This window comes from Balaenoptera musculus, chromosome 20, assembly GCF_009873245.2.
Source record: "Balaenoptera musculus isolate JJ_BM4_2016_0621 chromosome 20, mBalMus1.pri.v3, whole genome shotgun sequence".
In the NCBI taxonomy this organism is placed as follows: Eukaryota; Metazoa; Chordata; class Mammalia; order Artiodactyla; family Balaenopteridae; genus Balaenoptera; species Balaenoptera musculus.
Window position 1 is genome coordinate 12,797,233 of NC_045804.1, and position 22,527 is coordinate 12,819,759.

Sequence of the window (22,527 nt, forward strand, 5' to 3'; positions counted from 1 at the left end):
CTCTGGAGTCTATAACCCTGAATTTCTCCACTAGGAAGAAGTGCCCAGACAAGAGGTTTTTTTGTCGCATGACTTCACAAAAAATAGTATGATGTCGGGTTCCTCACCATTTAAGATGCGACTAGTTCATCTGGACCTGAAAGGAGCCCCACCGAGGGTCTGCTACCTCTCGGAGGTGAGAGCTCCCTTTCTCCTCTAGAGAATCACTTTGCCTTGGGTTTGGTTATGAAGTTGTGAACAATCAGTGTTCTGTAGACGTGTGCTTGGAACACAACTGTGGGTTCTGAGTTGGGGCACGGTGGTGGCAGCAGCATAGATTTTGAATTTCCCCCAAATCCCCTCACAAAGCAGACAGCAACCACGATAGGAAAAGGAAAAACAGAAAGGACAAAAGAAGCACACAACCTCTTCATTGTGAGCCGAATCGTGTTTCCCAAAAAGATATGTTTAAATCCTAACCTGTCGGACCTTGGAATGTGACCTGATTTAAAGATACGGTCTTTGCAGATGTCATTGACATAAGATGAGGTCATATGGAGATAGAGTGAGCCCTAATCCAATAAGTGGTAGCCTTATAAGGAGAGGAGAATTTAGACACAGAGACATACACAGAGGGAAGATGATGTGAGGACACAGGGAAGGTACCACATGAGGACAGAGGCAGAGATTAGAATCGATGCATCCACAAGCCCAGGAGGACCAAGGGTGCTGGAAACTCCCAGAAGCTGGAAGAGGCAGGAAGGATTCCCCTTACAGCCTCAGAGGGGGAGCATGGCCCTGCTGACACCCTAGATTTTGGACTTCTGCCTCCAGAACTGTGAGAGAATAAATTCTTACTGTTTCAAGCCACCCAGTTTGTGGTGACTTCTTAGGGCAGCCACAGAAAACACATGTACTCTAAATCAAAAGTAGGCATCAGGGTATCCCCGTGAATTCCAAAACGCAAGGGGTGGGGCCAAACCACCGACAGCACAACACCCACGTGGTGTTAGCAGCCGGGCAGGGGGTGGTAGAGGAAAGAGAAAAAAGAATTCAGATGATGTCAAGACCAGAGGACCCAGAAAAGAGCCCAACTAGTAAAGGTCTGTCAGAAACTGGGCCAGTCGTCCCTGGCTCCAGGTTGAGGATGAGTGCCCAAGGCCTCAAAGCACTCCAAAATACCTTCCAGAAACTTCTTCCAGAAGGACAGAGCCCACACTAAGGACACAGTGTTGGGGAAAAAATCCACATTGAGCTGGGCAGGAACATTGTGGGTGAAGTGGAGAGAAGTTTCAAATACTGGGGGGACGGGATCCAGAGGGAGTGGAGACCACGTGCTATGGCAGTAGCTGCACAAAGTCCATAACTGCTAATCCTTTATGTAACAGCAGCAGAGGGAGCCCTGGGCTGGCCTAGCTCCATCCCGAACAGAAGAACCTGCTCTCAGAAACACAAGAAAACACATCTCATTTAAAAATGAGCAACAGAAAAGGAGTGTGGTTGTGCCACACAAAGACACTGTAAGAAAAAAGAGGACGATGATCTGAGTAACAGTGAAGGTGCACCAGGAACATGTGACCACAAAGCAGATGACATAGTTCCGCAGTATTTCAAAATCAGAGCAGAGATGCTAAGAAAGTGATACAGTTATGGAAGAACAGCATAAGTCAGAAATAGAAAAGCCCAGAAATGTGACAGCCAGACAGAAGGAGGTTGTGAAAAGATTGCCTCCAGACTCGGGAATGAATTAGAAAGCAAAAGCAAAAAAGAAAATCAGAAACGGAGACTAAACTAGAAAAAGAACAAAAGTGAATAGACGCCATGGGAAACAGTATTGGGAAATAAATGGCCGAGAAGAAAAAGTCAAGTGTGAAGAGATAAAAGCATGGTGACAAATGGATAGATGTGGAAGACAGGCAAAGAAGATCCAGCTTATGTGTAGCTGGAGCCCCCATTTCATTACCTGCTGCTGCTGACAGAGAGGTTTAGACAACAATTTCTTATTCCTCCTGTTTCCACAAGTTGGCTGGGTGGCACCCTTAGGCTGAGCTTAGCAGCCTGTTAGCCACCCACAGCACCAAGGATCCCTACCACCCCCAATAGAAATGCCAAAGAGGCCACCCAGTGGTCAGACGGCCGAAAGGCTACAAGGGAAGCCAGGAACAAAAACGCTGAGGAAAATACGAAAATGCTGTAACCATTATGTTCCATTTGTGTAAGTGACCGACCTGGGTTGGTTTGACTCCTTTCCACAATCTGCCTCTTCTTGTAATTTGTAGTCAATTATTGATTACCCATTTTACAATTATCCCAGCTAATTCTTAGTCCCAAGCTGATTTCCTCCTTCCATCCAGCATGCTTCAGAACATCCCCATATTCTTGGGGAAAGAAAACTTCTGATAGCAACATCAACAAGAATGCTACAAATCACATAAAACTCACAGTGGCCCTTGTCTGGAGGTGGGTTACTATTCTAAGTTTCTGCAGGAGCCCCCTCCCTCAGCGCCCACCCCTGGCCGTGATGCCAGGCTAGAAGAAAATCTCAGTCCTGTATACAGTAGACACAGTCCTAAAAGTCCTGGAGGATAGGGATCCATGTTCTTTGAGATAAAGGTAGAGAAAGAAGTGGGGGAGAACCAGGGGAGGGACCCCATGAGCACAGTGGGACAGCCTCTTTCCTCCTTCATCTCCCTCCTCTAGGCTCCTTCCAGGTGCTGCAGTAACCCTCCAGAGCCCTGTAGGCTCCCCTTGCCCCAGCTCCCCCCCCCATTCCGCCCCCTTATATAAAATGAACACATCACTACATTAGAATTTGATTTGGCGTCACACGGAGTACACGGGAAAAATACAAAGATCAACTACAATCCATGTCCATCAGCTGGAAGAACAAGTCCATGAGCTTCACTTGTGTCACTTTCTGTTCAAATAGTCATTTCTTCATCACATCCCCCTCTCCCCCAGATATTCCCCCTGTTCCGTGCCCTGGGTGCAAACGGCCTCCTCATCGAGTATGAAGACATGTTTCCCTACGAGGGCCACCTGAGGCTGCTGAGGGCCAAGCACGCATACAGGTACCCGAGCCGCCAAGCAAGGCGATGCCTCTGCAGAGAAAATGGGGTGTGTGGGGCGGCAACCTGGAAGGGAGGGGAGGCCAGGTGAGAATTGAACGACAGCAGGACAGTCCTCTTCTGTCTTGTTAAATGCGTGTCTTTAATCATAAAAATAAAGCAGGTTCACTGAAGAGAATTTGGAAACGTTTAAAAGAAAATAAGCATCAGCTATGATCCCCCACGAGGAAGCGCTGTGATCTGTTTCAGTCTTGTCTGGGTGTGAAGTGTGTGGAGGACACTTTGACAGGTGTCCATGCAGGGGAAGGAGGGCTACTGTTTAAGGTGGGATCTTCACCAGGAAAGTGAGGATTAAAAGGGAGAGGATCAGAATCAGTGAAGCCAGATAGCGTGGTCATGGGTGCACCCCACTTGGCTTTAAAATTATGGGTATCCATGTAAATCAGTAATAAATGGCCCAAAAGAAAATGGGCAAAGAACATTTTGATCCCCAAAAAAGAAAGAAAAATAGCCAATAAGTATATGATAGTAATAAAATAACAGTGAAATGCCATTTTGGCTACCAAATTGGTGAAGCTTTTAAAAAAATGATAATGCTCTGTGTCCACGAGGGTGAGCAAAAGCAAGCCTCCCACTGGTGGGCTGTAAAGCAGCCCAGCCGTTCCAGAGGGCAGCTTGGCTCCACGTGGTAGAGCTCCCAGCACGTACGTGTGGGCAGGAAACCGGAAAGGCATGAGCCAGAGCCTTAATGTGGTGAGATGGCGGAGGCATTCGTGTTTATTCCTACAATGAACACGTTTTGTTCCTTTGTTTTTGAAAGTGAAAAAGGTGCCAGGGTTCCCGTGAAGCTTGAAAAAGGTATATTTAAAGACAGAACTTTATACAATCAATTCATTTATAGAACTGGTTAACTTTAGAGATGGTTCGAACACATACAGAAGTTGAGATAAATTCACAAATGACAACTCACGGTGGAGCAGGCAGTGGGCCCTTCCAGCATGGCGTCCTCAGTGGCCTCAGCGACGGAATGCTGGCCTGAAGGGACACTCCCACCCGAATCTTGAAACTTTTTTTTTTTTTCCTTTATTAAAGGGATCACCAGCCTTTTCTATAAAGGGCCGGACAGTAGATGTTCTAGGTTGTGCAGCCCATCTGATCTTTGTTACAACTATTAGTGGGGCAAAGGCAGCCACAGGTGATAATAATGAGTGGGCATGGCTGTGTTCCAATAAAACCCTATTTGTGGACACTGAAGGATGAATTCCATACGATTTTCACATGTCCCAAAATATTCTTCTCTTGAGTTTTCTCAACAATTTTAAAACAGAAACCATTCTTAGGTCACAGGCTGTACAGAAACAGGTGGTGTGTTTGTTCTCAGGCCTGTCTTCCCACCCTTGCTCTAAAATATGATTGCTTGTGTGGCCTAGTTTCTTGTAAAATGACTTTAGCCTCTTGTCGAGTTTGGGTCAGAATAGCTGGTACTATTCTCACAAGAAGTAAACTGTTACTTGATATAACAGAGCATCGTTTTCCTAAATTCTAGCATGGGAGTCTTCTCTGAAAACTTAAGAATATCCATTGGGCTTTTCAGAGTTAGCGACCCTGCTAGTTTCCGCAGTAGACTCCCCCAGGAACCTGACGAGGGGGGTTGGGGGGAGCCTGAGTGGAAGCCAACGTGAACCTCTCTGGGTGGTCTTGGTCTCTCTAGCCCCTCCGAAATCAAAGAGATCCTGCATCTGGCCACACTGAATGAGCTGGAGGTCATTCCCTTGGTGCAGACATTTGGGCACATGGAGGTAAGTGGGAGGAAGGGAAGTTACCTGGTACCCAGGTGTGGGGTTCAGGGGTGCACGGACGGGGCCAGACACAGGCAGGGAGCAGCTCAGCACTGTACAGAGAGGCTCTGTGAACAGCTGAGGAGCTCGGAGCTCTAGGTGGGAGCACCCTCTGTCCAAGGAGGGGAGGAGAAGAGCTGGATGGGGGGCCTGATTCCCACAGAGCCCTGCAGACTGGGTTGTTTTCCTTTTTAACGTGTATTCATCAAATTATTATTGTGCGAGGTGAAATACAACATTAAGAAAATGTGCTTTCTAGGACTTCCCTGGTGGTCCAGTGGGTAGGACTCCGCACTCCCAATGCAGGGAGCCCGGGTTCAATTGTGCTGCCAATGCGGGGGGCCCAGGTTCAATCCCTGGTCAGGGAACTAGATCCCACATGCATGCTGCGCCTAAGAAGTCCGCATGCCACAACTAAAACCAGATCCCGCATGCCATAACTAAAGATCCTGCATGCCACAACTAAGGATCCCATGTGCCGCAACTAAGACCCGGCACAGCCAAAATAAATAAATAAATATTTTTTAAAAAATACTTTATTAAAAAAAAAGAAAACGTGCTTTCTGTGTTCTCCTTTTTCACTTAATGTTGAAAATATTTTCCCAAGCTCCTATGTGATCTTCAAAAATATTTTTCACGTCTGCCTCAGATAAGGGGAAGCAAATTAAACATAATACTGATTTAATGGCTCTCAGGCTCCGTTTAGATCTATCAGCAGTCCTTCCCCCACATCTTCACTTTCACTCCCAGTGATGGCGCTTTCCTTCCTGTTCAGGGATTCTCTCCCACCATCTGCCCTCCAGCTCTCCTGGTTGACTCTCCCTGCTGTGCTCTCTGGGCTCCGGTCCCGACACGCTCTCATTACCCACAACCCCCTTCTCCTAAACCCTACGGCCTCCTGGTCCCCGGCTCTGGCTGTGCCCGGCATCTTCTCCATGTGCTGTCCTGTAGCTGCACTGGACTTGGCTGTCCCCATGGCACCTCTTGAGGGCCCTCTACTCACTTCACACTCCTTCTCTGGACAAAGCCATTTCCCCTCCTGCTTCCCTCTCCTGTCCTCAGTGACTCCCAGGACCCCTGTCTCTAGTGCAGACCCTGGGTTCTAGTCTACAGTTGTCTGCTTGGTGTCTCTGTTGAGAGGCCCCTTCCAGCCTCAGGGAGGGGCTGTACCATCCCCAACCCCCGACACCAGCTGCATTTCCTGTCTACTGTCAGGTCCTACCCTTTGCTCCTCTGCCTCCTGAATCAGCATTCCCTCCGTCCCACTGTCACCATCCTTGTCTAAATTACTGCCTGACCTGCTGTGAAGTCCTCCAGTGGGTCTCCCAGCATCACTCCGCCCACCCCCACCCCGCGCCCTGCTCCCCACCACAGCTGGTCTGAGCGCCTCAAGTACAGCTCCATCGTCCCACGCCCTCCTGCTCCTTAAGTGGCCTTGCTCTGCGCTTACGGTGGATTCGTCTCCTGGGGCTACCATAGCAAAGGACCACAAACCAGGCGGCTTAAACTACAGACATTTGTTCTCTCACTGTCTGGAGGACAGCGGTCCAAAATCAAGGTGTCAGCAGGGTTGGCGAAGACTCTACGTCTGGTCACTTGCATCAGAATACCCTCTTCAGCAGTGAAGCACAGTTCAAGGATTTTGCGCATTTTACTTTCTGAACTGTTGAGTTTTTTAAATTCTTTGTGTATTCTGGACAAAGTCTTTTGTTAGATACGTGACTTACAAACATTTTCTCCCAATCTGCAGTTTGTCCTTTCATTCTCTTAACAGTGTATTTCAAAGAGCAAAAGTTTTTAACTTTGATGAAGTCCAGTTTATCGGTTTTTCTCTTCGATGCATCATGCTTTTGATGTCATTTCTAAGAACTCTGCCAGTCACCAGGTGATGAAGATTTTTCCTGTTTTCCTCTAAAGTCTTACACTTGCACATTTTCCATTTAGACTTATGATCCATTTGGGGTTAGTTTTTGTGTGAGGTGTGAGGTGGAGGTTCATTTTTCTTGCATGTAGTATGGCACTGCTTGACCAATGGTGCCAACACCATTTGTCAAAAAGACTGCTTTCTTTGAGATTTGGTATTGCCTTTGCACCTTTGTCAAAAATCAGTTGACCACATTTATGAGAATCTATTTCTAGACCGTATTCTGTTCCATTGATCTATGTGTTATCCCTTTGTCTATACCACATTATCTTGATTGTTATAGCTTTATTGTAAGTCTTAAAATCAGGTAGTGAGATTCCTCCAACTTTATTCTTTTTCAGAATTATTCTGGCTATTCTAGTTCCTTTGCCTCTTCATATGTATTTTAGATTCAGTTTCTCTATGTATCTACAAGAAACCTTGCTGGGATTTTGATTGGGATTGTGTTAAATCTGTATATCAGTTTTGGCGGAAAATTACCTCTTTACTGTGTTGAGTTTCCCAAACCACGAACGTCATATGTCAGCCATTAATTGTGTTATTCCCCTAAATGTGCCTTTTAGGTTATGATGTGTCCAGGTTTGGGTTTCTTTGCCTTTATCTTCCTTGGAGTTTGATGAGCTTCTTCACTTTTGTGAAGTTTGGGGCCATTTCTTCATGTTTTTTTCTGTCCCCTTCTTTTGGGACTCCTTTGCTCATGCGTTGGTAGCTCGGATGTTGCCCTATGGTCTCTGAGGCTCTGTTCATTTTCTTGTACCTTTCCTCGGTTACTCAGATTGAATAATTTCTGTTGATCTTCTGTTCCAATCACTGACTCTTCTGACATTTCAGATCTGCTGCTGGGCCCATTGAATGGATTTGTCTTTTTCCACACTGCGTGGCTTGCAAGATCTTAGTTCCTCGACCAGGGATTGAACCTGGGCCCTCGGCAGTGAAAGCGCAGAGTCCTAACCACTGGGCAACCAGGGAATTCCCCCTGAATGGATTTTTAATTTCCCTTATTGTAAATAGTTTCCTTTAATTCTTTTTTTTTTAATTTTTAAAAAATTCATTCATTCATTCATTTATTTTTGGCGCATTGGGTCTTTGTTGCTGCACGCAGGCTTTCTCTAGTTGCGGTGAGCGGGGGCTACTCTTCATTGCGGTGCGGGGGCTTCTCATTGCAGTGGCTTCTCGTTGCAGAGCACGGGCTCTAGAGCACAGGCTCAGTAGTTGTGGCGCACGGGCTTAGTCGCTCCGCGGCATGTGGGATCTTCCTGGACCAGGGATCGAACCCGTGTCCCCTGCATTGGCAGGCGGATTCCTAACCGCAGCACCAGGGAAGCCCTTCCTTTAATTCTTGGAACATAGTCGTAATAGTTTCTTTGAGATAATTGTCTGATAAATCCAACATCTAGGCCCACTCAGCATCAGTTTCCATAGAACTGTTTTTTCTTTGAGTCTGGGTCCCACTTTCCAGTTATTTGCATGTCTCAATTTTTGGTTGAAAACTGGACATTTCAGATCATATGTTATAGCAAGTCTGACTTTTCCCCCCATGGGTAGGTGTAAGTTGCCTGGATTTAATCTGTCTCCCCAGCTGTGTGTGGTCACGGATGCCTCTGTTGTTTTTGTATTCTTGTTTTTGGTTTTTGCCCTAGGGGTCACTCTTCGGTCTTCACAGCTGATGATTCCGCAGGGTTTGGGTGGTGGTTGTGCCCGAGCCCATAAGGCCCCCCCTTGTGCCACAAGGATTGGGGGGCCACACTCAGGGTTCAGGCAGTTCTCAGTCTGCCGCGGCTTCTGCTTTCCACCCAGCCTGCTCGGGCCCCTGGGTGTGTGTGGCCCCAGCCAGCCGGTGTGTAAGGAGAACATGTGTCACCTCTGTCGCCCTATGGGGACCGCAGAATTCAGAACAGTTTGCCACTTTTACTGACAGGTCCCCAAAGGCCGGGTTTACCCGCAGCCAGCCATTGTGGGGGGTGGGAGCACCTAGGCAGAAGCTGCAGAATCTGTTTTTACCCAAAGTTATGGCAGCCTTTCATGAACACGCATTTCCCAATTCGTTGTTCACCTTTGGTTGGTTTCTGGAGCCCTAAAACGGTCATTTTGGACAAATCATTCCACTTTGTACTTGTTTTGGGGAGAGGATTTGCCAGCCCCTTCACTTGAGCAAGAAGTCCACCCGTGTGTAGTTCTGTTGTGAAGGGAAGCTGTCTTTTCCGTTTTCTCATTCAGCCCAGTCAGAGTTGGAAGGGAGAAGGGCTGTTGACCAAGCAGCCATGTTGCTCAGAGACCCGCCCACTTGGCACCCTGGCTCTGGTCCGCAGTGCAGCCCTGCCGGCCCCTCCGGGGACTCTAATAGACGTGAGGCCATCAGGACTCAGAGGCAGGAGCCGGACTTCAGGGAGCTCGGGGACAAGCTCCTCCCCAGGGTCACCAGCTTTCCTGTTGTCTCCCCACAGTTTGTGCTGAAGCACGAGGCTCTTGCTCACCTCCGGGAAGTGGCACTTTTCCCCAACACCCTGAATCCCCACAAGGCGGAGTCCCTGGCACTGGTTGGAGCCATGATTGACCAGGTGATGGCACTGCACCCGGGCGCCCGGTGGCTCCACATCGGCTGTGACGAGGTGGGTGCCTTGCCTTGCCTTGCCAGCAGGCGGCTCCCCCAGCTCTGCAGCAGCCCCTTTTCTTCACCTCAAGGTCACCTTCTCCCACCTCGTGGGTTCTTCTCTTAAATAGAAAAGTAGTTCCGAGGATAAAGAAGTGCTGGCCGAGGAGATGTCCCCAGTGAGGGCCTTGGTCCCAGCTGACGGGTGATCTCACGCCGGCGAACCTGCCAAGCCAAGCAGGGTGCAGTGGGGTGCAGGCACCCACAGGACAGCAGCAGAGCAGCCCCTGGTTACGGCACATTCACGTCCTCGGGGTCAGTGTGGCCATGAGTTTGAGCCGGTTCCTTTCTTCCAATTGAAGAAGTGCAGTTTTGGACTGTGGGAGAAAGGAAATACCACTTTAGGGCCGTGGAGCACTGGCTAGAAAGGTGGTTCCCAGAGGTGCCCTCCTTGTCCTTGAGAAACACAGTGGCCAGGAAGATACCGAGCCACCGAGCACAGTGACCCAAAGGCCTCTGCTCGTCTGAGCTTGGGCATCTGAGATAGGATGGTGGTTTGTAGACATTTTACCCCAGAGTTTGATCCTCTTCTTCAAAAAAAATCTCTTTTTTTGTAGTAAAATACACATAACATAAAATTTACCGCTGTAACCACTTTAAAGTGAATAATCCAGTAACTTTTAAGTCATTCTCCGTGTTGTGCAGCCCTCCCCCCGGCTACTGCAGGACCTCTCATCTCCCCGCCCCCCTGTCTTCCGCCCCTGCATCTATCAGTCTCCTTTCCATTTCTGCATTGCCCCCTAAGCACCCCATAAATGGAGTCCTGCCCCGTGCGTGGGCTTCTCTCACTGGGCACCTTCTCCAGCGTGGCTGAGTGACGTTCCAGCGTGTGGATGGGCCACGCTCTGTTTATCCATCTTGTGTTGTTGGACGTCTGGTTATTTCCACCTTCTGGCTGCTGTGGAGCCCCTGTGCCCAGGCTCAAGGGAGTCTTGAGTCGAGGTTCGGGTCTCGGTGCAGAAGGCAAGGGCACCCTTCACTGTCTCCTCCCCATGGGCAGCTGCCCCGAGAGTCTCCCAGGCCACAGCGTGAACCCGTGGGTGAGGATGGGTGGTCCTGGGGCAAACCCACCTGTGTCTCCTCCCAGGTCTACTACCTCGGAGAGGGTGAGGACTCAAGACAGTGGCTGCAGCAGGAGCCCAACACCAGAGCAGAGCTGTGTCTGTCCTACATGGAGGCGGTGGCCAGCCACGTGCAGGCCCAGCACCCCACCACGACGCCCCTGGTGTGGGACGACATGCTGCGGGACATCCCCGAGGACCAGCTCTCAGGTCGGCCAGGCATGGCCCTGGGGGGCCGGCCAAGCTCCACAGGGCGCTTCCTGGTGCCATGAGGGAAGGAAGCCGAGCTACTCTGAGCCCCCGACTGTCAAGGAGAGACCGTGTAGTAGATCCGCACCAAAGCTAACTCCAGACCATCCTGTTAGGACCGTTTCTCATGTGGAAATGCCATTCCCCTAGAAGGCCTCCTGGAGTCTTGCCAGGAGTACTGTTGTGAGAGATCTGACCCAGAGAGCAGCACGAGGCCCCGAGGGGCGCTGGCCATCAAAAGGCGGGGGTGCGGGGCGGCAAGGGCCCCTGGTGGCACTTGAGAGCTTCCAGTGCTTCTAGGGGCCTCGGCCCCACACACCTGCACGGCCAGCCCTGCAGGGGCCTCTACTGAGGTTCACACCGGCTGGTGGAGGGAAGCAGTGGGCCCCCAGCCCTCCGGGGCCCAGCCTGCCTGAGGCTCTAGGTTGAGACAGGGAGGTCATGGCCCATGCTTCCGCAAGGCCCACCCAGGTGTCCTCGCTGCAGCCTCTACCACACGTGGCCACTTGGGTTTTAATTAATTACAATTAAGTCCACTTAGCGGTATGTTCCTGTTGCACCTGGGCCGGCCCCGCGTGCAGACAGCATGTCCCCCTCGAGGGAGCTTTGGGACCGCTGGCCTGGGGCTCACCCCGGGCAGCTCCAGCAGTGTCCAGTCACTTCCAAAGCCGGCTGGGCTTGTGGCTGCGGCATTTACAGCCAAAATCATAGCATAGTATTGAGTCTGTACTTAAATTCATTTTAACGCAAGAAGGGAGAGTTAGAGGGACACGCCCTCACAGCCTCTCTCCACCCCCAGCATCGAGGGTGCCGCAGCTGGTGGAGCCTGTGCTCTGGGACTACGGGGCCGACCTGGACGTCCACAGCAAGGGTCAGTACCAGAACAGAGCCCAGCGGTCATGGGCTCCTCCCGGTTTTCCACCCGGACGAGTGTGTGTTTCGGGCTTCCCGGCTGCACCTCCTCAGGGTCTGCCACTCACACCTCTCACTTGCTCACCCAGCGCTCCTCATGGAGAAATACCGGAAGAGCGGCTTCTCCTGGCTCTGGGCCGCCAGTGCCTTCAAGGGAGCCACGGGGGCAAGCCAGGCCCTGACCCCCATCGAGCACCACCTCAGAAACCACGTGCAGTGGCTGCAGGTGGCGGGCAGCGTGCCAGCGGACACGCTGCAGGGCATCGTCCTGACTGGCTGGCAGAGGTGAGGCCATGCAGGCCCCAGGGACGTTCTCGGGGCCGGCCTTTCCCGGGAGGGTCAAAGCGGTTCCCGTCACCTAGGACACACCGCCCTCCTCGGCCCATCCAGTCTGGGCCTCAGTCCTTCCCGCCATTCGGTCAAGGGGAAGCAGCCGGCCCTCTGAGGAGGGTGTGGAAGGACCAGCTGCACAAAGCAAGCCACTTGGGGTCAAGCCCCTCACGCCACACTCTGCAGAGGGGACGCTGCTCGGGGTGTTCAGGGCCCTAGGGCACTGGCCCTCCTGGCCCATGCCCTGTCCGAACCACACGTCTCTGCATGTTCACCCCGCCCTGCCTCCCTGCCCGAGGTCATGTTGGGAGAGGCATGAGGACAGACTTCGGCTTGTTTAGGATTTCACACCATTTGAAAAGTAGAGCTACAGGTAAACCCCTGGTCCCAGGCAAGTCCTGGCCTCAGGTCCCATCCTGAGGGGGAGGCCAGGTGGCCCTGACACCAAGAGCAGGAGGCCCTGAACCCACAGGAGGTAGCAGGAGGCAGGGCTGACCCACTGGACCTCAGCCCTCACTCATAAAGCTGAGTCAGAGGTTAACTTAGGGATTTCAGGGTGGCAACCACAGAGCATTAAGCCCAGGCAGGTCACTCTGGGTGGGGTTCCTGCAAAGCCATGGAACCTTCCGGAAGCAGCAAACGCTCTGCAGAAGCTTCTAGATCCCTGTCCTGTCTCGCGGTGGCTCGTGTTTGAGCATCTGCTGTGCTGAGCGCCCCTCTCCCACGGACTTAGGTATGACCACTTCTCTGTGCTGTGCGAGCTGCTGCCCGTGGGAATCCCGTCCCTGGCTGTCTGTCTGCAGGTGCTTCTACATGGTATGGTCCCCTGCTCCTCCCAGGAAGCCTAGTGCCCGGGGCCCCCAACTGCCACCTCCTTGGGGCTGGACTGTGGTCTTCCAACCAGTGCAGGAGAGGGGAACACACCCATGGCCCCGGCTCAGCCACCCACCCACCCCACTGCAGCCCGGGTCTTCGAGCCTAAACCAGGACACAGACCAGGAAGTTAGGGGGACATGCCCTGCAGGCACAGTGAACCCACAAGAAAATTCATCATGGATAGGGTGCAGGAGAGGGCCCACCTTCGCTGCATAAATAGCCTGAATGCCCAGTGCTGGTGGGTGTGGCCCCAGAGGGGCAGCTCCCTCACTTCTGGTTCTCGAGGGAGCAGCCAGGTGTGGGCGTAGGTGCTTAGAGACAGAGGAGACCAGCAGGCAAGGTTGGTGACGAGGCCCTGGTTACATAAACTGCATATTATACGGGACCAGGTGGGAATTTAAGTAGCAACGTATGTGGTGTTGGCACAGAAAAACGTCGAGGTGGTTGAGGAAAGTGAGGACTGAAAAATAAACACTTTGTATTGTGCTGAGCTACAGGGAGGTGGAAGGACAGATACTGGGACTCTGGCTTATCCTTTTTTGAAGTGTCAGTTCTGAACTCTTTGGGGAAAGGTACAGACAACAGAGCAGATGCCTGTGCTAATAGGAGCGCATTGGCCTTGGCACCCCTTCCCCAGGAGGCAGGCAGCACAGAGCCTCCAGCGTGTCCTCACCTCCCTACCAGGCTGCAGTAGCCTTGGGCTAACCCATCCCTGAGGTCAGCATGTGCCCAGCTGGGCCTGGCCGGCAGTCCTTCTCAGTTGCTTTGCCCACCACCCATGCCTGAGGGCCAGGAGGTCCAGCCAGCACAGAGTCCAGGCCACCTCCTCCTCCAGAGGCCCCTCCAACCTCCGTCTGTGGTTGGTTTTAGGAGGCTTTGCCGAAAACGTTAAAGCAAGAGTGGAGAACTTTCTTGGGACTTCGAGCTTGGAAGCAACGGATTTCAGGAGGTAACACCCTCACCCCCAGCCCTGCCTGTCCCCCAATATTTGGATGCATCCTCAGCACAGCGGCTCCCTGTGCAGTGAGAGGGCCGGCTCCTTCCCTGGCAGCGACATCTTGAACCTCATCACACAAGTCAGCCTCCATCTGTGCAGCTCTGTGGATGCGCTGCTGGAGAGGGACAGGTGAGTGGGCAGGGGAGTGACCCCCCACCCGGCAGGGTGAGGGCCAGCCAATCCTGCAAGACTTTCTGGGCGGAAAACAACCTTTTAAAATTTCTACCAGATTTTCAAAGGTCTTATTTTACAACCACCGAGTCTGCCTTACGAGCCACAGCGTGCCTACCTATGTGTGTGGATTTGCCCCCAGGTATGTGACCGGCTGGTTCAGCCCCTACCATCGCAGACGGAAGTTCATCCACCCCGTCATGATCCAGCACATCCAGCCCCAGGCACTCAGGTAGCCCACACCCCTCCCAGCCGTGCCCATCCCCGAGGCTGCCCACCCTCTACTGCATGCTGGCAGCTTTCTGGACAAGCTTTCTAGGTATTGCAGCCGTGGATTCCTAGGTGACTCAACCGAATCAGCTGTGCCTTTAGGCTTTAGAGAAGCTGGGGCGTTCCTGCCTGAGAGGGTGAGGGTCACCAGATGCCCTGAGCAGGGTCCAGGGCTCACCATAGAACCAGACTGCCTAGGGCTGATCCTGGCCCTGCAGCTGCATGTGTCACCATGGGGACAGGGTCCCAGCCAGCCCTCCCCAGTGCTCTCCTGGCTCTGAGGCCAACACAGACTGTCCCTACTGAGTATAAGATGCAGTCAACTGTCAACAGGTTCATGCACCAAGAAAAACCCTGCCAGCCAGTTGTGAAGTGCCTTCTAGTTTCAGAGGTCAAACTGTGACAGTCATTCACTTATTCCCAACAACCCTATGAGGCTGGTGCTAACGGCCCTGTTCTATGGATGAGTAAACTGAGGTACGGGATGTACTGACCCGTGGGGTTCTGGAGGCCATGAGGTATGCCCCAGGGCCCTCGCCAGGCAGGCTCACTGCCTCCTGGTCTTCAGTCTCCTGGCCAGGTGGAGCGTTCTCGTGGGGGAGCTGGAGGCTGCCCTGCAGCGTGTCTTCTACCCAGACGCGGTGGAGGAGTGGCTGGAGGAGAACGTGCGCCCCAGCCTGCGGCGGCTGCAGGCTCTGCTGCAGGATCTGGGTGAGGCAGCCGGCGCCAGGCCTGACTCAGGTCAGGACCCCTGAGGGGAGGGGGCCAAGCTCAGGCTGTCGGCCTCCCTGCACCCCCATCCAGCTGCACCCAGCCCCACGTGCGCCTCCTGAGCCCTGGGCAGCCATGCCAGCAGACAGCGCCCACAGAAACAAGAGTAAACATGGAAGGAAAAGACACTCTGGGCCTATGCAGTGATCAGCATTAGAACTTTAATTCTTTCAAAATAAAAAGGAGAGTGGAAGCCAGAAATCTGAAAGACTTAGTTACTGGCCCTCACGATGGTCTGGAGACCCTCCTCGCCCAACCCAGCCCTGGGAGAGGGGAGCTGGCCAAACGCCCTCCCTCCTCCAGCCCAGGGGCAAACACACAAGAAACCAACCATAGCTGTTTCACACCTTTTAAGAAAAAAGTATTTCAGGTTTAACCATTTAGAAACCTAACTTTGGCATGTTTAAATGACCTTGTGCCCAAACTAAGGGCTGGCTGGCGGCCACCACTGATAAGGGAGAGGATCTCATTTCTCTGGAGTTCCCTGGAAGTTGCTGTCTCTCACCCAGGCAGCCTCAGAACCCCTGATCCATGCAGCCGTTCCCAGGTGCACAGCCTCATGGGTCCCTCACTCAGAGGTGCTCTGGGCACATGCTGTACCTCGGAGGAGCCTAGGTTCAGAGAAAGCAGGAGAAAACCAATAGTGCAGTTGAGGGTCAGTGTGGCTGGCACCCAGACTCCACGAGGGTGGCTGCAGCTAGCTGCTCAGGCGCTGCTGAGGGGCAGCCGTAAGCCCAGCGATTCTGGGCCCAAACACACAAGCCCAGCGCCAGAGTTCGAGAGAAGCTGGGAATCTGGGCTCTGAGGGATGGGTCCAGGTTTTTAAATGCTGCACAAGGCTAGAAGAGAGAACTTCTGCCTACACTGGGGGCAGGGGCAGGACGTTATCCTCTCTGTGAGAGCCCGGCTGCAATCCTGGTTGGACTCGAGATGAGCCACCTGAGTGGACAGCGGTCTGGGGGCTGTGGAAGCCTCAGGAGTGGCTGCAGCACACCACCCAGCTGTGCCCCTTGGCGTCCACCCTGAGCCCCGGCAGCTCCGCAGGCAAGCACCTCACTTCTGACCACTGAGGACGTCCTGCTGCGGGGAGGGACGGGCATGGGGAGCAGGGCAGGAGATGGGATTCCTGGGGATGACATGTGGCAGCAGCATCCTCAGAGCCTAACCCAGCTGCTGGCCCTGCACTGGCCCGCTGGCACCTCACCACAACCCTCAGGACCTGGTCCTGGTGAACCTCCCAACCCAAAGAGCTCAGCCCTGGCCCTCACACCCTGGGACCCTGGGTGTTCTTGCTTCCCACTTCAGAGGCCTTGAGCCCCACACAGCTAGCACGTCTGGCCTGTCCACACCAGGCCACTGCCCCAGCAGGCTGTCTGATTCCAGGAAGAGACAGATCTGAGGCCTATGCCCTCTCTGGACCCCTCGGAGCCTGCAGAGAAGGTTCCACTGTGGTTTTGCTCAGAGGACAGAAGCAAGCAGCAGGAACGGCTGAGGGTCCTGCCCTGGGGCTTCCAGGGACACAGCCAGGAGCTGAGGAGGAGGATTTGTAGGCGGCCCATCAGTCCTGCTGGGGCCCCACCAGAACCAAGGCGGGGGTCCCGTGGAGGTCAGCTCTGGTCCCCGAGGCCATCGACCTCACTGTCACTGCTCTGAGACAGCTCCACGGGACTCTCAAGGCAGTGCAGCTCCAGGAAAGTAGTGATGAGCTTGGCGATGGCTTCCACATCACTGGTCCAGACCGGCACCGGGAGGAAGGGTGGGTTATTGTGACAGAGGTACTGGCCACCCCGCAGCAGCCACAAGACCATACCAGTCTCACCCCAGGTATCTACCTCCAGGGTAACCCACTAGGATAGGACCCAGCACCTTCAGTCCTGATCCCCACCCTCACCTGACACTAGCCCAGTCCTCTATGCCCACCAGGGACCCCTGACGTCCCCATCCCCTCTCTGTCCCTGTGGGGACCCCTGACCTCCCCCTAGTGGGTGGTGGCAGGCCTGGCCCCCCGGCCTCACCTCCTCCCCCACATTCCTGAGGCCTCTCTCCATGCCCTGCCGTGCTGGGCAGTCCCTGGGGAGGACCACCTGACTGGGGGTGAGGGGGAGGGGCAGCCCTGGCCAATCAAGTCACCCGTCCTCAACTTACCTGCGGTGGCCCATTACAGCACTCTGCGTGAGGGGGTGGGAGAAGCCCGTGGCAAACCGAAGCACCACCACATAGCCCTTCCCGAAGTACCGGACCTTCTCCTCCTCCACGTTCACGTCCCGGATGTCACTGAGCAGGACCACCACTGTGGGCAGGGCCCTGTCAGTGGCCGTGTCCCCCACCCACCCTGCCCCTCCCACCTGGGTGCTGGCACAGTTGCTTCAGGGCCACGATGCAGAGGATCACATCACGCTTGTCATGAAGCAGAGAGCACGTGTCACGCCATGTCTGAGGCTGGGCCCCAGAGGATGCCGAGACCCTGACCTTAGATGTCACAGGTCACTGACCGCAGTGCAGGGTTGTGTGGCTGCTGGTTAATGTCCAGTCTGGGTGAGAAGGAATGTCCAGCAGGCCCACCGTTGCCTTGAAAAGCCCACCCCTTCTCTCAGTCTAACATGTCAGGAGGCGGCTAAGCACAGTGCTGCCCAGCTTTCTGCTTCATTTTCCCCAACTGCTGGAAAATGCCTTCCTGGTTTCTAGCGGCCAGTCACTAAGCTGGGGGCTGCCCAGCAATTTCCTTTGGGCCAGTGCACATCTGGGGTACACAGCGTCCACGAGGCAGGACACAACTCTGGTCACTGAGTGGCCAGCTTGGACCCAGCCCATTTCCAGGCCTCAAGCCTGCTCCCTGCCATCACACACAGACGCTCGCCGCCCTCCGTCCATCCCAGAGTAACCTGTGTCCTGTTCACTCCCCACGCCTCACCTTGATCATGGCCTGCTCTGCAGAGAGTCAGCAGCTTCCTATACAAGCTGAACGTCTTCAGCACGACCTTCCCGGTGCTCTTATTGAAGACGGCTTCCTAGAACACCAGACACAAGGCAGTCACCTGGCTGCTAGCCTGTGAGCCAGCCCAACACACACAGACTTGCCGACTGTGTCCCCACCCTCACCAGAGCAGACACTCAAGGAGGCAGCCCCTCTTCCTTCCCATCCCAGTCAGAACCCCAAACCCCTGCAACCTGATCCCTCCAGGGGCTGGGGTGTGAAAAGCAGGAGCCTCTCCTCTCCGCACTCAAGAGAAGCGAGCACAGTGGGCAAGGTCATCAAACGAGGGAATGGAGATCGGCAGTCAGAGAGCAATACTGGGGCCAGGCAACCCAAAGGACACGTGAAGAGGGACAAAAGGGAGGCGAGGGAGGTGGCCTTGCCCTTCTAGGAGAACTTCTGGGAGAACAACAGCTTTAGAGGATTCCTTCGCCTAGGGATGGTCATAGACAGGCAATGTCCAGAGGACAAGTCCTGCTATCCAGAAACCACTAAGCTCAAGTTTCAGGATGGAGCAGGGCATTAGGCCCCTGGAGCCTTTTTTCCTACTTTGATTCGCACTGCAGGGAAGCCCAGGAGCCCAAAAGCCTGGGCACCCTTCCTGCACTGGCCTCACCTCCCAGTCCTCCAGGTTCTGCACGGCCACGAATAGACAGCCCGTGACATAGAAGAGCTTCCAGCCCAGACTATCTGGGGAGCAAACAAAGGAAACAATCAGGCGAGGGAAGGCAGCAGAGGGGCGAAGGCCAACGTGCCCAGAGACGGTGCCCCCTCCCCAGCACAGCTGCTTCCCAGACCGAGGGCAGGAGTGGCACCTGGGGGCCTGGCTTGCTGCCCATGCCTGCAAGGACACCCCACCCCCGCCATGGCCACCTAGCACTGCGGGCCCTGTCACTTGGGACAGGACGTGCTCCACCAGTTCTGCCCTCACTCTCCCCCTGGGTGTCTACTCGTGATGACAATCACAGCATGGTGAGTGAGAGCAGAAAGGTGGGAACGCTTACAGGGAGCCGCTGAAAGCACGGATCATCCCTGAAACAGAACACGAGGCAGACACAAGAGTGCCTTTCTGAAGAATATTTTATGATATATGAAAATGCTGAAGATATAAGTGAAAAACGTAAGGTGCGGGGGACACACCAGCACATGGAAGTGGGCCACATCCGCAAACAATTTAGAGGCAGAGGCAGTCCCCAAAGCCATGCCCTGGCAGATTACAAATGATGGGCTTTCCTTTTTTCCCTCTTCCCATCAGCTGAGGAAGTTCCTGGGGGGCAGATAATGCATCTCACCTCCACTGTAGTAGGCAGCAGCCAGGCCAATCGACAAGATTCCTGCGAGGAGAAAGCAGGTACCTTCCCATTGGGCCACCACCAGCCCAGAGCCCAACTCCTCCCAGGACCCACAGACCCAGGTAAGCAGGCCCTTCCCATTGCCAGGGATGGCTGAGCGCAGGGAGCAGGGGGCAAGAAGACCACCAGGCTCAGAAGTGGGGGAAACAACCGGGAAGTCTGTTCAGAAGAACGTTCTACACCAGTCACAGTATTCACTGGACACATACCTACGTGAGGTTGCAGAGCTGACGGGGGAACCAGAAAGAGGAACCTGACGTGGGTTTTACCCACTGATGGCACATTGTGTGGAATGAAGACAAGAGTGAAGGTAAAGAATCACAACCCGGCACGTGAGACAAATCAGGCAGAGTCCTGGGAAAGAAGGCCCAGAGCCAGGCTGCTGAAGGCACAGCAGCGTCTCCCCACACACCTAGGTTCCAATCAACATGGTGCAGCTGCCTAGGGAGTGCAGGGCCCTCCAACGGGTACTGACAGGGATGGAGGCCAGGGCCCCCGCCGCCTTACTCCTGTCTCCATCATGTGGGCCCTGACATAAATCAGATACCTGGGACTGGGTGTATGAAAACAAGCAAAAGGGGAAGTACGGGGACCTCAGAAGAGCATGCAGAGTATTAACCAAAGGATGTTAAATGGTGAAAAAAGACAAGACAGACACACATCATCTGTAAAAGCACGCGTAGAGGATAAAAGTTGGAAAGGCACAATAGTTGCTATATCTTGGGGTAGTAGAACCACGGAAAATTTTAGTTTAATTTTCATCCTTTTTTAAAGTTAGATTTTTAACTTGAGAAGAAATATGAACATCCTTACCAACCAGCAGGGACCAGGACCTGATGCCTGGAGCCCTCTTCAGATGGAGGCAGGAACTGGTGCGTGTCTCCACCTGCATATACATCCCTGGAACGTGCTGCCACCACTTTCAACAGGAGACCGGGGGGCTGGGGAAGGGCAGATAGACAGCTGGAGCCCTCGCGCCACTGCCAACAGACAAGAACCCAGCTCCTCTCCAGAACAGGAAGCCAGGCTGCCCACTAGCAAGGCCCACACAGGCTCAGGAACCAGTCAGCCCGTGCTGACTGCAGTCTCTGTGGTCGGCCAAGTCACTTAATCCCCCAGAGACCTGTAAGGAAGGTTCTTCTCTGCTCAGTTGTAATGGTTGCACTGGGGCTTTGTCCCCTGCTCCGACTCACAAAGCATCAACAAGCACTTGATCATCACCTGCTCCCTTCCTACCTGGAAACCTCAGTCTCTTGGAAACCGTTAGCCCCCAGCAGGCTTCAAACTTCCAGCACCCTACCGGAACCTACCAGAATACCCTCATTTCCCTGTGCTGGCCTCTGAAAAAGGGAACTGAAAGTCTCATCATGGTTTGAGTCTGTATTGGCACTGACCGAAAAAGCCAGCTCTGCGGTCTCCTACAGCTGCCAAGAAGAACAGTCTGCACCCAGCAGAGGGAGCGGAGGGTCCGGAGAGTCCAGAGCACCGGTTTAATGAACGAGTCAGCAAAGGGGATTGATCTTCCACACGTGGAGAATTCTGCCCTGCACGCTACAATACGCTCGAATTGCTGGCTCCAGGGACCCCGTTCTGGGTAGCTTTTCAGATATTCCCTGTGAAGTCAAGTCAAATTTCTGACAACAAATAGTTAATTCAGTTCACACAAACAAAGCCAGGATCCTGGGACATCACCGGCTCCTTCCCTGACATGCCTCATCTGTCTCCACGCGCGACTCAGCCGCCCGCGGGGCGAGATCACGCCTGTCACCGGCACAAGCCACCCTAGACACGCCCCGCTGACCCCTGCGGCCACACCGGGCGCCCCGCCCGGCTCGCACGCCGCCAGGCCTCCGGGGCATTGAGCCGGGCCGGGTACCGAGACCGCGCTCCCAGCAGGACCCCGGCTGCGGGAGCCGCCCCCCAGCCCACCCCGCACCTCCCACCCGCGACGGCGGAACGGCCCGGGCGTCCACCGCGGACACTAACCTGCGGGCGCGGGCGCGGACGCGGACGCGGGGAAAGGCGGGACCTCTAGGTTTCAGTACCCGCCGGCCTCCGACTTCCGGAGCTGGGGGCTATGTCGGCTGACTTCCGGACCCGCGGGGGCGGATGGGACAGCTGACTTCCGGACCGGCGGGCGGGCGGGCGGACGCTAACTTCTGATCTCCCATTCAGCCTTCGAGGTGGGAGAACGGGCGGGGCTACAACGGGAGGTTGCCTACGGAGCAGCAGAGGCGGCCGCGTGGTGTGGTGTGCGCGCCCGGGCTCTGAGCAGATAGCGTTTGGGGTCACAACCTTTAGAAAGTCCGCAAAGGAAGGTGAGGTGAGTTGTACCACGAAACATCCGCTTAGGATGGTGAGAAAACGTGAAGTACGTAGTTAACCTCACAACAGATACGTACGAACATTATGGTAGATTCTGTAAAAACTTTAATAAGAAATATTAAAGTAGAACTAAGATATTTGTTCATGGACTGGAAAATTATTGTAAAAATGTAAATTCTCCGAACGTGATCTGCAGATTCAATTGCGAACCCAGTAAGAATATCAACAGGTTAAAAAACTAAATCTGAACAATGCTGCAAGGCACAGTGGAGGAGGGTAGGGGAAAACCAGAGATCCTTGACCCGCAAAAAACTCAGTGTAGCTGGGGAAACTGAACATTCACATGTTCGTGATGGCAGTTTTTCTGCTGCTCAGAAGCTTGCCCCAGTGTCTGGGAAGGAGGATTGTAGTAAGAGAGACAGTTTTCTCCAAGAAAATCTTGAATGGCCGCTTCGGTGGCCTCCCTGCTCCACTCTCCACCAACACACTCAGCACTTGTCCCCACAGCCCCCACATGAGGCCCCAAGCAGGACCCTGACTTGCCTTTCTATTTTCCACCAGATGGAGAAGGACCCTACAGGAGAGCCTCCACCACACGGCCACTGCCTGCTTCAGTGACCTCCAAACTGGGATGGTCAAGATGATCTGTGGAGTGCTAGAAAAACGTACTAGAGCTTGTATTCCTACTTATTTTATGTTTTTATATCTATTGTCATGTGTCTTATAATTTACATAAGATTAATACACAGTGCATATTACCTTATAAAGAAATATACATAC

At 53.7% G+C, this 22,527-nt stretch overlaps 2 protein-coding genes across 8 annotated transcripts in view; one reads left to right on the plus strand and one right to left on the minus strand.

The window, feature by feature from the left end:
* Positions 1-15,289, plus strand: part of HEXD (hexosaminidase D) — a 17,818-nt gene extending 2,529 nt beyond the window's left edge. Inside the window, exons 4-16 of one of the 3 annotated variants that reach the window (XR_005017711.1) lie at positions 35-175; positions 2,941-3,050; positions 4,759-4,846; positions 9,254-9,418; positions 10,547-10,730; positions 11,569-11,640; positions 11,771-11,966; positions 12,745-12,827; positions 13,758-13,836; positions 13,912-14,013; positions 14,198-14,287; positions 14,659-14,802; positions 14,894-15,032. Coding sequence is in view for 2 of the 3 variants with exons in the window: in XM_036835881.1 (XP_036691776.1) it covers positions 35-175; positions 2,941-3,050; positions 4,759-4,846; positions 9,254-9,418; positions 10,547-10,730; positions 11,569-11,640; positions 11,771-11,966; positions 12,745-12,827; positions 13,758-13,836; positions 13,912-14,013; positions 14,198-14,287; positions 14,894-15,080 (1,497 nt within the window). In the remaining variant the exon portion in view is untranslated. Of the gene's footprint in view, positions 1-34; positions 176-2,940; positions 3,051-4,758; positions 4,847-9,253; positions 9,419-10,546; positions 10,731-11,568; positions 11,641-11,770; positions 11,967-12,744; positions 12,828-13,757; positions 13,837-13,911; positions 14,014-14,197; positions 14,288-14,658; positions 14,803-14,893 lie in introns of all 3 variants that reach the window. The other 2 variants (XM_036835881.1, XM_036835882.1) reach the window with 2 other exon arrangements.
* On the minus strand, positions 15,236-21,509 carry LOC118886318 (cytochrome b-245 chaperone 1). Of its 5 annotated transcripts, XM_036835886.1 has the most exons (8): positions 21,409-21,491; positions 20,817-21,035; positions 20,236-20,363; positions 19,363-19,404; positions 18,687-18,760; positions 18,008-18,104; positions 17,242-17,386; positions 15,236-16,824 (listed from the first exon to the last, which is right to left on the minus strand). In XM_036835886.1, the coding sequence occupies exons 3-8, from the start codon at positions 20,318-20,320 to the stop codon at positions 16,704-16,706; spliced, it is 564 nt and encodes a 187-aa protein (XP_036691781.1). In that variant the 5' UTR covers positions 20,321-20,363; positions 20,817-21,035; positions 21,409-21,491; the 3' UTR covers positions 15,236-16,703. The 5 variants fall into 5 exon arrangements, with proteins under 5 accessions (XP_036691781.1, XP_036691782.1, XP_036691784.1 ...); XM_036835887.1 differs by lacking the exon at positions 20,817-21,035 and having other exon boundaries at positions 21,409-21,509; XM_036835889.1 differs by lacking the exon at positions 20,817-21,035 and having other exon boundaries at positions 20,236-20,366; positions 21,418-21,494.
* Between the last annotated feature and the right edge of the window lie 1,018 nt (positions 21,510-22,527).